Source organism: Siphateles boraxobius, unplaced genomic scaffold, assembly GCF_051911475.1.
Source record: "Siphateles boraxobius isolate OS27281-9 unplaced genomic scaffold, OSU_SipBor_1 6, whole genome shotgun sequence".
NCBI classification, from domain to species: Eukaryota; Metazoa; Chordata; class Actinopteri; order Cypriniformes; family Leuciscidae; genus Siphateles; species Siphateles boraxobius.
Genome location: NW_027509186.1, coordinates 24,964,835 through 24,978,280, shown reverse-complemented (window position 1 = coordinate 24,978,280; position 13,446 = coordinate 24,964,835). Strand labels below are relative to the sequence as shown.

At 37.6% G+C, this 13,446-nt stretch overlaps 1 protein-coding gene across 5 annotated transcripts in view; it reads right to left on the bottom strand.

Annotated features, from left to right (window-relative positions):
- Nucleotides 1-2,861: 2,861 nt before the first annotated feature.
- mettl16 (methyltransferase 16, N6-methyladenosine) overlaps nt 2,862-13,446 on the bottom strand; it is a 42,820-nt gene continuing 32,235 nt past the window's right edge. For 4 of the 5 annotated variants that reach the window (XM_077208323.1, XM_077208326.1, XM_077208327.1 and 1 more), the window contains 3 exons: nt 10,062-10,151; nt 4,142-4,315; nt 2,862-3,514 (listed from right to left, as the gene is read on the bottom strand). In XM_077208323.1, the coding sequence (XP_077064438.1) occupies nt 3,047-3,514; nt 4,142-4,315; nt 10,062-10,151 (732 nt within the window). In that variant the 3' untranslated portion in view covers nt 2,862-3,046. The remainder of the gene's footprint in view (nt 3,515-4,141; nt 4,316-10,061; nt 10,152-13,446) is intronic. The other variant, XM_077208328.1, reaches the window with a different exon arrangement.

Sequence of the window (13,446 nt, the reverse complement as noted above, 5' to 3'; positions counted from 1 at the left end):
ATATTCAAACAGACAACGAGTAGCCTATCGATAAACAGTCCGCAGAAACATGATTTGCCTGTGACCAAAACGCAATATCTGTGAGAAAGAACAAAGATCCACAACAGTTCTGAACACAATAATTCACCCCCAAAAAATTAAATCTGTCATCATTATTTTGTTCCAAATATTTGTATGAGTTTCTTTCTACTGTTGAACTAAAAAGAAGATATTTTGAAGAATGTTGTAACCAGACAGTTGATGGCACCCATTGATTCCCATAGTGTAGTCCAGTCATTTTATGAAAAAAGGTTGAACAAATTGCAACAGAAGCAAACTCAACTGATTTTGTATCCTCAATATGTCCTGAGTAAGGAAAAAAAAGCCCCGAAGAATGCCATTAGGGGAAAGTTTGAAAAAGACCCAAATATATCCCATTCATACGCCTATTCATTCTTTTTCTCATGTGAAAAGAGTAAAAATTGTAACCTTTAGATATCACCATGAAAATCACTGAGTTGATTACATACATCAAGACAAACAAAAAATGTATTACAAGTTTTTTGAAATTGTTTGTTAACATGGACAAACGGTGCATAATATAATTACGTATTAGCTAATTTGCATAATTACCCAAACAGTTCTAAACATTGGGTATAGCCAGGTGAAAATGTTTTTTTGAATCTTGTTGACATATAACAGTAACCTATTTAATATTAAGGTCTGAATGGAACCCATTTATGCTACCCATGAACATTAATACAGGAAGAAGTACTTTAGAAACCAGCCTTTATTAATTATTATGGCAGAGATGGCTTAAAATGACTGGACTAGTGGGAAAAATACTATGGAAGTCAATGGGGTCACTCAACTGTCTGGTTTCCAACATTCAATTTTGTGTTCAGAAGAAAGAAATTCATACAGGTCTGGAACAACACGATTAATTAAAATGACAACCATTTTCTGTGACCAGAGATATGCAACTTTTCTACAGAAATGAAATCACCAGATCTATCAACATTTATGCCAATAAATAAATAAAGTCCACTTCATGCTGTTGTCCTTTTTCACTGGAGATCCTATCAAAGTACCAGAGAATCTTTTCCCTTGCTGCCATGATACATGCACTGACTCAATAAAGGGCCAGTCATGTGACTGTATCTATGGTAACTGTTGAGGCAGTGAACTGCAGGACAGTAGGAGTCTTGAAGAGAAAGAGAGAACAACCGGTCTGTGACGGAAATAGAGGACAGAAAATTATGTAGGCCTATGTTGCAAATGCAATGCATTGATTATATATCGCAAAAAGGGGGAAGGGTCTATAAATGCACTCTGTTAATGACAACCGCAACGAGTTAATAAGAACATCTAGACATTTCCAACAATAACTAATAGTAGGCCTACTACATTTCTAAGCTCCTCGCCACTGAATCTGAACTCTCATAAACTTTCTCTGCATTTTGCAACATTACTTTTTAAATAGCTATTGCATAGTGTATGCGTTCAAACCAATGTATAACATTAGAAAAACAGCGGAAAACCTTCTGAAAACTGCTTTGCACGTCAAGTCATTCTTCCTTTTAATCACTTGAAAAAAGTCAAAGCAAAGGTTATGCGAACATGCTCATAAAGCTGCCCCACCTTTATACTTTTATATGACTCTCACATGCATGGCAAACAGGGTATAAATTCCTGTCAACTCAAGAAGCTGGCCCTGGAGCGTCACGTGACTGCATGCATGTTATGTGCTCGTGGTCCTGTCGCTGACTGCTGCTGCTTCCTGTTAGGAAGCCCTGCTCCTCTCGGGACATGTGTACTGACTCAACTTCCTGTGATACAAACAGAGGCATTCCAGGAACAGGAAATGCTGAGGAACAACACCACCTTCTATTGGATTATTTGGGTTTGTCAAAGGAATCAATGAGGCCATATTTGTCAAACCCAGGCTCAAAAGTTACTATTAATAAACTAAAAATGTATTAAAAAGTGTATTTAAAAGAATGTATTTATTTTAACTGTTAAAAAAATGCCAAAGCATTCAAGTCAAAACATTTACTTTATATTACATTTGCATTTTAATCATATTTTTGTATTTTATATTTGATTTAAAATTATTAAACTTCTGAGTAATGCTAAATGTTTTTTGTTCAGCAGAAAATTATGCAATATAATACAATGTAAATTGTATTCACAATTCAATCCATTCACATTTCTTTAAAATCGGCATGAAATGAAAACTCACTCTAATGCACATTATAGATCTCAGTGAGAACAATGCATTTGTGAATGCATTTCATTTTTTAATTACATTTTTTTTACTTCGAAATGTTTCATCTTCAACAGACTTAAGACATCATAAAATTCAATCAACAACCGATAGATAGAACCAAGTCCCTGTCCAACATACATAAGGATGTTCATCACAATATGGAAGAATATGTCTGTCACTAAAATTGTTATATTATTATTATAGATTATAATAAATAATAGCCAAGTATTAAAGGGATAGTTCACCCAAAAATTTTAATTCTGTTATCATTTACTCACCCTCAAGTTGTTCTAAACCTGTATAATTTTTTTTCTTCTGCTGAACACAAAAGAAGATATTTTGAAGAATGTCGGTAGCCAAACAGTTGATAGACACATTGACTTCCTCAGCATGGAAAAAAAAAATACTATGGAAATCAACGGGGTCCATGTCTATCTCTCTTCTTTCTTCTGTGTTCAGCAGAAGAAAGAAATTCATAAAGATTCAGAACAACTGCAATAAGTGTCTTTTTTTTCCCCCCATTTAGGAAATATTTAAAATATAAATCTATTTAAAATAAAAACATAGCAACATGAACTAAATAAATTACTGAATGCACCTTTGACAACAAAAATATTTAAAATATTTTTTATTACAAACATGATAAAACTTAGTTCAAACAGGTCTGATCACAACATTGATCAGTGGAACTTTGTATTATTTGGAGTCCATTGGGTTTGGAGTTCAGTATCATTTGCTGCTTTACCAGTGGCTCACAGCATGACGTGTTGAATCTGTGTCTGAAGAGGGGAGAAAGCGCTAGGTGGTTTTGGCTACCTGTCGGAAGAGAGAGTTCTTCAAACAAGTGCAGAGCTGGTTCATCAGATCTTTATTTTGCCCCTCCACCCAATGCATCTCCACCACCACATCATTCTCTTCTTCCTTCACGTTCACCAGGCACTTGAAGAGAAAGTGCTGTACCGTCGCTGGGTTTTGAGGACCGCCAACAGCCACTTCATTGGGTTCGGTGGGGGATTCCATTGGGATGTCAGCACCTGTCTCCGGGTTGTGCTCCTTCCCGTTGCTGCCCTCTGCTGTGGTTTCCTCTGGTGCTGGAACAGATGGAGTGGAGGTATCCGTGGCGGAGGCCGGTTGTGCTCTGGGGAGCTCGCGTAGATGTCGTCCCTGTTCTCGTCTCTTCTGCCGTGTGTGAACCCAGGTGTTCTCCACTGCTGTCAGGAAGAGGCTGAGCTCCGCCTCTCCACAAGGAACTCGCTTGTGAAGTATCTGAAGATGGGAAGTTCAGTGTTAAACAATGTCCATATGGTAAACATACAGCGGGTCGATTTGGAAAAAAGTGTCTGCAAAATAACTCACATAAAGTAATGATAATAATAATAACAACACTAATTATTATTAATTATTTAATAATAATTGTTGCTTTTTATTAGTTATTTAATAATATGATAACACTCTAAGGTCTCATTAGTTAACATTAGTTCATGTATTAAACTAACAATGAGCAATAGATCTGTTACAGTGTTTATTGATCTTTGTTAATGTTAGTTAATAAAAATGCAATCATTCATTGTTTGTTCATGTTACGTCACAGTGCATTAATGTTAACAAATACAACTATTCATTTTAACAATGTATTAAAAATTGATGAAATTAAGATTAAGAAATACTGTAGAAGTATTGTTCATTCTTAGTTTATGATAACTAAAGTAGTTAACTAATAAAAAATGATTGTAAAGTGTTACCAATAATATTTATCACTGCAATTGTAATAATATTATTTAACTATTATTTTATGTAAATTATTTATTAATAACAATTATTATTATAACAGATATATATATATATTTTTTAATAAATGGAAACACAGCGATGTTTGAAATTGACTCTGTTCACCTTCAGGTCTGTGAGGATGTTCTCCAGCCAGGCACACACACTCTCTGTGGGGCTGATGTCAGTGCAGCCGATGCTGGGCGCCTGCGCCTGTAGCTCCGCCACCGAGGGCTTCAGTACAGTGAAGATGAGGGGCTTACGGGCCTTGTCCAGCTTACGCTTCTTACAGGGGGGCGACTGAGAGAGATATAGAAAGAAAATTAGTTTTTGCACGTCATGTAAGAGGTCTGCAGCCTTGGAAATACAACACAAAAAAAGATGCAATTTTACTTCAAGAATAGCTGGTTGTCAATAGAGGGCAGCAAAACACAAAGTTCACCTTGGCCTTGAGTTCAATGACCAATGCTGTGTTTGTCTGCTGCTGTCAGATGAATAGCACAGTTTCACCACAAACCCATCAATCCCACAATGACAACCCATCAACACAAACTTGTTTGTGTTGTTTATATCAGTGTTAATGCTAATTAAAACTAAAACTAAGAACCCTTCTCCATTAATTGAAATAAAGCTGAAATAAAATAAATATATTAGATGAAAAACTAAAATGACAAAAATCTCACTTTGGCAACTAAATGAAATAAATTAAGTTGAAGTACTAAAATTAGAACTGAAATAGATAAAAATTAAAGATAAACAGAAAAAAACTCTAAAACCTATAATTATAAAAATCACAAAAAGTACATAAAAAATACTAAAACAAAACTATAAAAATTAAAGCTAGTCCAAAATATTAATAAATAATATAACAGCATATAAATAATACTAAAATAATACCATTTTATATACGTTTGAGACTAGTAAAAAAACATTAATTTCTGATGATTCATTTCTTTTATCAAATTATGATAAAAGTGCCGATTTCTCTGTAAAAATCAACCAAATTGGCTTCTACTTTAACAGTCTCCATATATATATTTCTGATTCATTTGCCACTGTAATATGAGTGTTACCTGATGTGCGAGTTTTCTTTCGCATATTTTGCAAACGAATATATAATGCAGTAAATAAGTGTCAACATCAAAGCCACCCATGGATTCATTGGCATTATAAGTGTTGCCATAGAAACAAATCATTTGCATCTGAACAGCTCAGTGCAGAATGAGTTATCTTGGAGTAATTCATGATGTATATAACCTCTGAATCATGTTGAAGTGAGACATGCCACTACACACAGGCGCATTAAACGTGGCGACAGTCATATTTGACTTTTCCGGCTCATCAAAGCTTATTTACGAGCAGGAGAAACCGAAGCATTGCTCCAGTCACATGTCTCTCTCCTCCTCAAACAGAGCATCTGTTGTTAGAGCAGATAAACGGACAACATGACTCATCACAAGCCAATAGACCGACCCCCTCACACACCACACCACACCCATCATCTACTACTGCAGTCATCCATCAGACTTTACACCTCACCAGACAAACACCTCTCATATTTAGTCCTCCTCTGGCCAGCTTTTTCTACATATCCATTATGTCGTGGTTTTTGTGAATTAATTCTAAATCAAGACAAATCACACATGTACAGGTCCTTCTCAAAAAATTAGCATATTGTGATAAAGTTCATTATTTTCCATAATGTAATGATAAAAATTAAACTTTCATATATTTTAGATTCATTGCACACCAACCGAAATATTTCAGGTCTTTTATTGTTTTAATACTGATGATTTTGGCATACAGCTCATGAAAACCCAAAATTCCTATCTCAAAAAATTAGCATATCATGAAAAGGTTCTCTAAACGAGCTATTAACCCAATCATCTGAATCAACTAATTAACTCTAAACACCTGCAAAAGATTCCTGAGGCTTTTAAAAACTCCCAGCCTGTTTCATTACTCAAAACCGCAATCATGGGTAAGACTGCCGACCTGACTGCTGTCCAGAAGCCCATCATTGACACCCTCAAGCAAGAGGGTAAGACACAGAAAGAAATTGCGGCGTGGCATGGAGGCAATCAGCCTGTGGCACTGCTGAGGTGTTATGGAGGCCCAGGAAGCTTCGATAGCGGCCTTAAGCTCATCCAGTGTGTTGGGTCTTGTGTCTCTCAACTTTCTCTTCACAATATCCCACAGATTCTCTATGGGGTTCAGGTCAGGAGAGTTGGCAGGCCAATTGAGCACAGTAATACCATGGTCAGTAAACCATTTACCAGTGGTTTTGGCACTGTGAGCAGGTGCCAGGTCATGCTGAAAAATGAAATCTTCATCTCCATAAAGCTTTTCAGCAGATGGAAGCATGAAGTGCTCTAAAATCTCCTGATAGCTAGCTGTATTGACCCTGCCCTTGATAAAACACAGTGGGCCAACACCAGCAGCTGACACGGCACCCCAGACCATCAATGACTGTGGGTACTCCAGTGCTGCTTATCTGTAGCCCAGGTCAGGCACTTCTGCCGCTGTTTCTGGTTCAAAAGTGGCTTGACCTGGGGAATGCGGCACCTGTAGCCCATTTCCTGCACACGCCTGTGCACGGTGGCTCTGGATGTTTCTACTCCAGACTCAGTCCACTGCTTCCGCAGGTCCCCCAAGGTCTGGAATCGGTCCTTCTCCACAATCTTCCTCAGGGTCCGGTCACCTCTTCTCGTTGTGCAGCGTTTTTTGCCACACTTTTTCCTTCCCACAGACTTCCCCCTGAGGTGCCTTGATACAGCACTCTGGGAACAGCCTATTTGTTCAGAAATTTCTTTCTGTGTCTTACCCTCTTGCTTGAGGGTGTCAATGATGGCCTTCTGGACAGCAGTCAGGTCGGCAGTCTTACCCATGATTGCGGTTTTGAGTAATGAAACAGGCTGGGAGTTTTTAAAAGCCTCAGGAATCTTTTGCAGGTGTTTAGAGTTAATTAGTTGATTCAGATGATTAGGTTAATAGCTCATTTAGAGAACCTTTTCATGATATGCTAATTTTTTGAGATAGGAATTTTGGGTTTTCATGAGCTGTATGCCAAAATCATCAGTATTAAAACAATAAAAGACCTGAAATATTTCGGTTGGTGTGGAATGAATCTAAAATATATGAAAGTTTAATTTTTATCATTACATTATGGAAAATAATGAACTTTATCACAATATGCTAATTTTTTGAGAAGGACCTGTAATCTGGCATCCATCACAGGATCTTACTCCTCTTAACACCCCATTGCTTCTGTCCTGTCTGGATAAACGACACATTTAGTACACAGTAGACCATACATCTTAACTATCTTGCTTATATTTGATAATTAAGCAGATTCGATTTAGGGACAGACATCTAGTTATGGTTTCTGAATAACTCCCTGTGCTGAAGTTGCTGGTTCTGCCGTTTGTCAAATTTGTCACGTCTCAGTAGACAACAGTTAAATGATGGTTTCATATAGGGTCATTGTCAGGGCGGCACAACCAGGAGGATGTCCCTTGGGATCCCGTGAACCCTAGTTTGAAAACAAAGATTTTAAGGTAGACAAATGTTCAAAATGTATTTTTAAGACATTAAGGGGTTAATTTGCCCAAAAATGAAGATTCTGTCATTAATTAATTCATCTACCGAAGACAAATGAAGAGCTTGGGATGAAATGAAATTGAAATGAAGAGAACCAGTTGCGGTTCATTTTCATGAGTGACGCAGCACGTTTGAGCTTTCACAAGAGGTTTGTTCTCGCACGTCAAACAAGCACTGTTGAGCTTCTGTATATGTTCGCTGATCAATGTTTATATGTGAATAAAAGCCTAAATTCAATCTGTTCATCATATAAAGCGATCGTGCCTCCTCTGAAAATTTGGACTAAACCACTCAATTCATGTTTTTTTTTTTTTTACGATCTCTTTATGAACTGGTAAATGAGTCAACGATCTCAATCTCTTACGATCTCTTTATGAGTCAAAGTGGTAGTTGCGTAGCTGTCTATGGAGTGACAGAAATCTCAAATTTTTCATCAAAAACATCTTCATTTGTGTTCCGAAGATGAATGAAAGTCTTACAGGCTTGGAAGACATGAGAAAATTATGACAATCTTTTACATTTTAGGGTGGACTAACCCTTTAAGACTGTAGCCAGGTTATCATCAACATATTTAATATGTAATAATATTTTTAATGCATTAAATTGGCAATCATTTTACATTATTAATGTTTCATTTAAGTGGGAATGAAACAGTAATACTTTATTAATTTGTTTAATTTTTACACAAAATATTAAATCAAATACAAATATTATTTTGAATAATAATAAAAAAAATATTATTAAATGCTCTCTACTTTACAGTATTTTTGCAGAAGTAACATATTTCTTTATTGATTTTTCGATACATTTAATATAATTAAAATTTTCTAAATTATTATTGTATACTATTACATGTAAAGTCATATTGAATGGAGGGAAAAAACAGGTTTTTCTTCTTTTTGTCTTTAGCTGATCACATGCCTGATTTTATAAGGCGGTTCCCCTTGCAGTCCAGCATCCTTCTCCAACACACGAGGGCGCCATTTTCTGACTTTCAGTTGTCAAACTCAGCTAAGCATGACAAAATCATCCCACAGACAAAGTAAAATCTATTTAAACAAAAGCATACCTAAATCCACAAGAATATAAAAAAATATTGCGACTGCAGTAATTCAGTAATGACTACATACTGTGCTAAATGTAAATATGATCAGACAACCTTCATCTTCAGTGTTTTGCCTCAGACGTACCGAGCAGGATGTTTTATAGATTGTCAAAAAAGTGCAATCTCTACCCATTTGTGATGAGCACATAATGGATGGAAACAGATGAACACACACACACATCGATCCACACGCTCCCTCTTAATTAATTTCTATCAGTCTTAATCAGGGCAATGCACTTCTTTTATCCCCTCTTCACCGTGAATTATAACCCCCTCCCCTCTGTCCATTATTTATCCGACGACACTTTTGCTCTAAGTAGGTTGAATAGATCCTGCATAAAATAGCTTCCGCTCTCAACACCGAGCCTCTTGATGCATCTGAAGGGGCCTCGCTCATAAATGTGCACAAAAAATAAATTAAATTCATGAGCCTTGGGATTTTCTCTGCAGTGAGACATATAAAAGGTCATTATTCAATTATTGAACACAAGCAGATGAGTGCCAGAATGATCAGCGGATGCTGACAACTGGGCTCATTCTGCCCTGCTTTTCACTTCCCCCAGTACTGCCTGCTGACCTTTGACCCATCAGACTTGCGCACACACACACACCCCTGCCCGCCCCATATCCCAGGCACGCTTTCAGCCCCGCAGGGTCCTTTTCAAACCCTACCTTTTTTGTCTGAGTCTTCACTGTACCCCCTACCTCTCGTGCTAAACATTTCACTGTCAAAGAGATTGATCTAGCTTCTGTGCGCTCTGCTAATGGGGCTCAGCTGGCTTCCGAGAGGAAGAATGGACACTGGGAGTGGAAACCAGCACGAATGGGAGAGAGGAAATGTAGCACAGAAGGATGCGGGTGCCATCCAGATCTAGACATGTCTGTACAGACCTGGAAATCTGCTGTATGAGGGCAGAGCAGCTCGCAGACAGATATGTAGGCCAATCTTTCTGCTCAAGTGCTTGTGAGGAAAAGGGCATCTGGGACTTGGGGAATTCTCCTGAAAGACCATAACAAATCATCCCACCACCCCCTTCTCCATCCCCTCAACCCTTTTTTCCCTTTTATAGCTATTTTCCCCTCTAAAGTGCGTGACAATACAGCACCGTCACCCTGTCTGGGCAACTGTTGCTAAGAAGGTGGTGCGCCGTGCCTCAGGAAGCAGGTCAAGTGTATCTGATGGAATGGGCTAAAGATGCATTATTAAAAAGAGTGCCGAGCATAGTGAATATTCAGCAGGTGTTGCTTTCCCGCACACAAAAACATCAAATAGTCTAGGGTGCATGGGTTATGTGAGGACTAGCTGATTCTTAACTAATGCAGGAAGTGCTGAAAGCTTACAGGCACAGGTACGTCATCGTAGAAACTCCAAGCCAGGGCCCAGCGCATGGTCCGACCTTGGCAGAACTCAGTGTGTGTTACTTTGGGAACCTGTGACAAAACAAAAGATGATGAGGATCTCAGCAATGGTGATTCAAACACAAAATAGGCAGAGAATCTCACAAAAACCATCAAGAAAAGTCTGGGTTATGTTAAAAAAAACAAAAAACGATTTTGTGTAAAGAAAGGATCATTTTTAGGGGTGCACATTTTCATTATAATGAGCACATAAGCACATTTCTGTATTCGAATCACTGTAAAGTGAAATCCGATCCCTTACTTCAAAAGCGCTCATAGTTAATGATATGATTTCAGATTATAACCTAGATGTGCTCTGTATGACAGAAACCTGGCTAAAACCAAACGATTACATTACATTACATTACAGTCCACCCCCCATGATTACTGTTATAAACATGAACCTCGCCTGAAAGGCAAAGGGGGAGGTGTTGCTGTAATTTATAGTAATATTTTCATAACCAATAAAAAATCTAGTTTTAAATATACTTATTTTGAAGTGTTGGTGCTTAATGTAAAAATATATAATGTAAACGATAAATCAAGTTTGAGAATTCTGCTGGCAACTGTATACAGGCCATCAGGGCACCATAAAGATTTTATCAAAGAATTTGCTGACTTTCTATCAGAATTAGTATTGACTGCAGATAAAGTCCTAATTGTTGGTGATTTTAATATACATGTAGATAATGGAAAGGATGCAATGGGATTGGCATTTAAAGACATTCTTAACTGTACTGGAGTTAGACAACACGTGTCAGGACCTACTCATTGTCGTAATCATACTCTAGATCTAATATTATCACATGGAATCAATGTTGATGCTGTTGAAATTCTGCAGCAGAGCAACGACATCTCAGATCATTATCTAGTCTCATGTAAATTACATTTAGCCAAGGCTGCAAAGCCAACTCCGTGTTACAAGTATGTTAGACCTATCACTTCTGCCACTAAAGATTGCTTTATCAATAATCTTCCTAATCAGTTTCATCATCTCAGCATCCCAGATAGCTTAGAAGAACTTGATATTGCAACAGAAACTTTTAACTCTCTCCTTTCCAGCACTTTAGACACAGTTGCTCCGTTGCGCTTAAAGAAGATTAAAGAAAATAGTCCAACGCCCTGGTACAACAAGCACACCCGGGCCCTTAAGAGAGCAGCCAGAAAAATGGAGCCCAACTGGAAGAAAACAAAACTAGAGGTATTTCGGATTTCATGGAAGGAGAGCTCGATTGCTTACAGAGAGGCTTTAAAAGCTGCTGGATCTGCTTATTCTTCAACCCTATTAGAAGAAAATAAACATAATCCTAGGTATTTATTTGAAAAAGTGGCTACACTAACGAAAAAGAAAGCTTCAAGCCCAGAAGTTTCCAAGAAACACAGCAGTAATGAGTTTATGAACTTCTTCACTTATAAGATTGATAATATTAGGGACAAAATTATAACTATGCAACCGTCTACAACAGCATCAGATCAGGGAGTGCATTATAGTCTCCCTGAGGTAAAATTTGATTCATTTATTGCCATAGGAGAGGAAGAATTTTGCAGACTCGTTAATTCATCTAAATCGACAACATGTATGTTAGACCCTATACCGACTAAACTATTGAAAGAGATGCTTCCATAAGTCATAGATCCTCTTCTTAACATCATTAATTCGTCTTTGTCTCTAGGATACGTACCAAAAACCTTTAAGCTGGCAATGATTAAACCACTTGTTAAAAAAACGCAACTTGATCCTACAGAATTAGTCAATTATAGGCCGATCTCAAATCTACCTTTTCTATCCAAGATATTAGAAAAAGCAGTATCCTCACAACTGTTCCTTTCTTGAAGGAAATGATATCTGCGAGGATTTCCAGTCAGGATTTAGACCGCACCATAGCACTGAGACAGCTCTCATTAGAGTCACAAATGATTTGCTCTTATCATCCGATCATGGTTGTATCTTTCTATTAGTGTTACTTGATCTTAGTGCTGCATTTGACTCCATTGACCACAAAATATATAAATAGATAAATAGATCTAATAGATCATAAATAGACTAAAAAACTATGTTGGCATTAGTGGAATTGCATTAGCATGGTTTAAATCATATTTATCTGACCGCTTTCAGTTTGTAGCAGTAAATGAAGAGATGTCTTATTGATCACAAGTTCAGTATGGCGTACCACAATGCTCAGTTCTCGGACCGCTGCTTTTCACTCTGTACATGCTACCTTTAGGAGATATCATTTACGAAACATGGAATTAGCTTTCACTGTTATGCTGATAATACTCAGCCCTATATTTCTTCCAAACCTAACGAAACTCACCAATTCACAAAATTATCGGAATGCATAGTTGATATAAAAAATTGGATGACTAGTAATTTCCTACTACTAAATTCTGAAAAAACAGAGATTCTAATTATTGGACAAAAAACCTCCACATGTATTAACCTAGAATACTGTTTAACACTTGATGGCTGCTCTGTTAAGTCTTCGTCGTCAGTTAGGAACCTGGGTGTGCTCTTTGATACCAATCTTTCATTTGAAAGTCACGTGTCTAGTGTCTGTAAAACCGCATTTTTCTATCTTAAAAATATATCTAAATTACGTCATATGCTCTCATTGACAAATGCGGAACAACTAGTTCATGCGTTCATGACATCAAGGCTAGATTATTGTAATGCTCTACTGGGTGGTTGCCCTGCACGCTTAATAAACAAACTAGAGCTGGTCCAAAACGCAGCCGCTAGAGTTCTTACCAGAACCAGGAAGTACGACCATATTAGCCCGGTTCTGTCAACACTGCATTGGCTCCCTATTAAACATCGTATAAATTTTAAAATATTGCTGATTACTTACAAAGCACTAAATGGTTTAGCTCCCCAGTACTTGTGCGAGCTCTTAACGCAATATAGCCTTCACGTCTATTGCGATCTCATAGTTCTGGCCAGTTGATAATACCTAGAATATCTAAATCGACTGCTGGCGGTAGATCCTTTTCCTATTTAGCACCAAAACTTTTGAACAATCTTCCTAACATTGTCCGGGAAGCAGACACAGTCTGTCAGTTCAAAGCTAGACTAAAAACACATCTCTTTGACCTAGCATTCACATAACACTCTGTAGACTTCTATAATTCAATATTAGGCTGCTTAGATTAGGTCAGCCGGAACTGGGAACACTTCCCTCAAATCCTGATGTACTCGTTACATCATAAGAAGAATGGCATCTACGCTAATTTTAGTGTCTTTGTTTATCCCGAGGTTTTCCTGCAGCCTGCCGGATCCAGGCCGTTTCCAGATCTGACGAAGGACTTTCACCTGGACCCGATGACAATG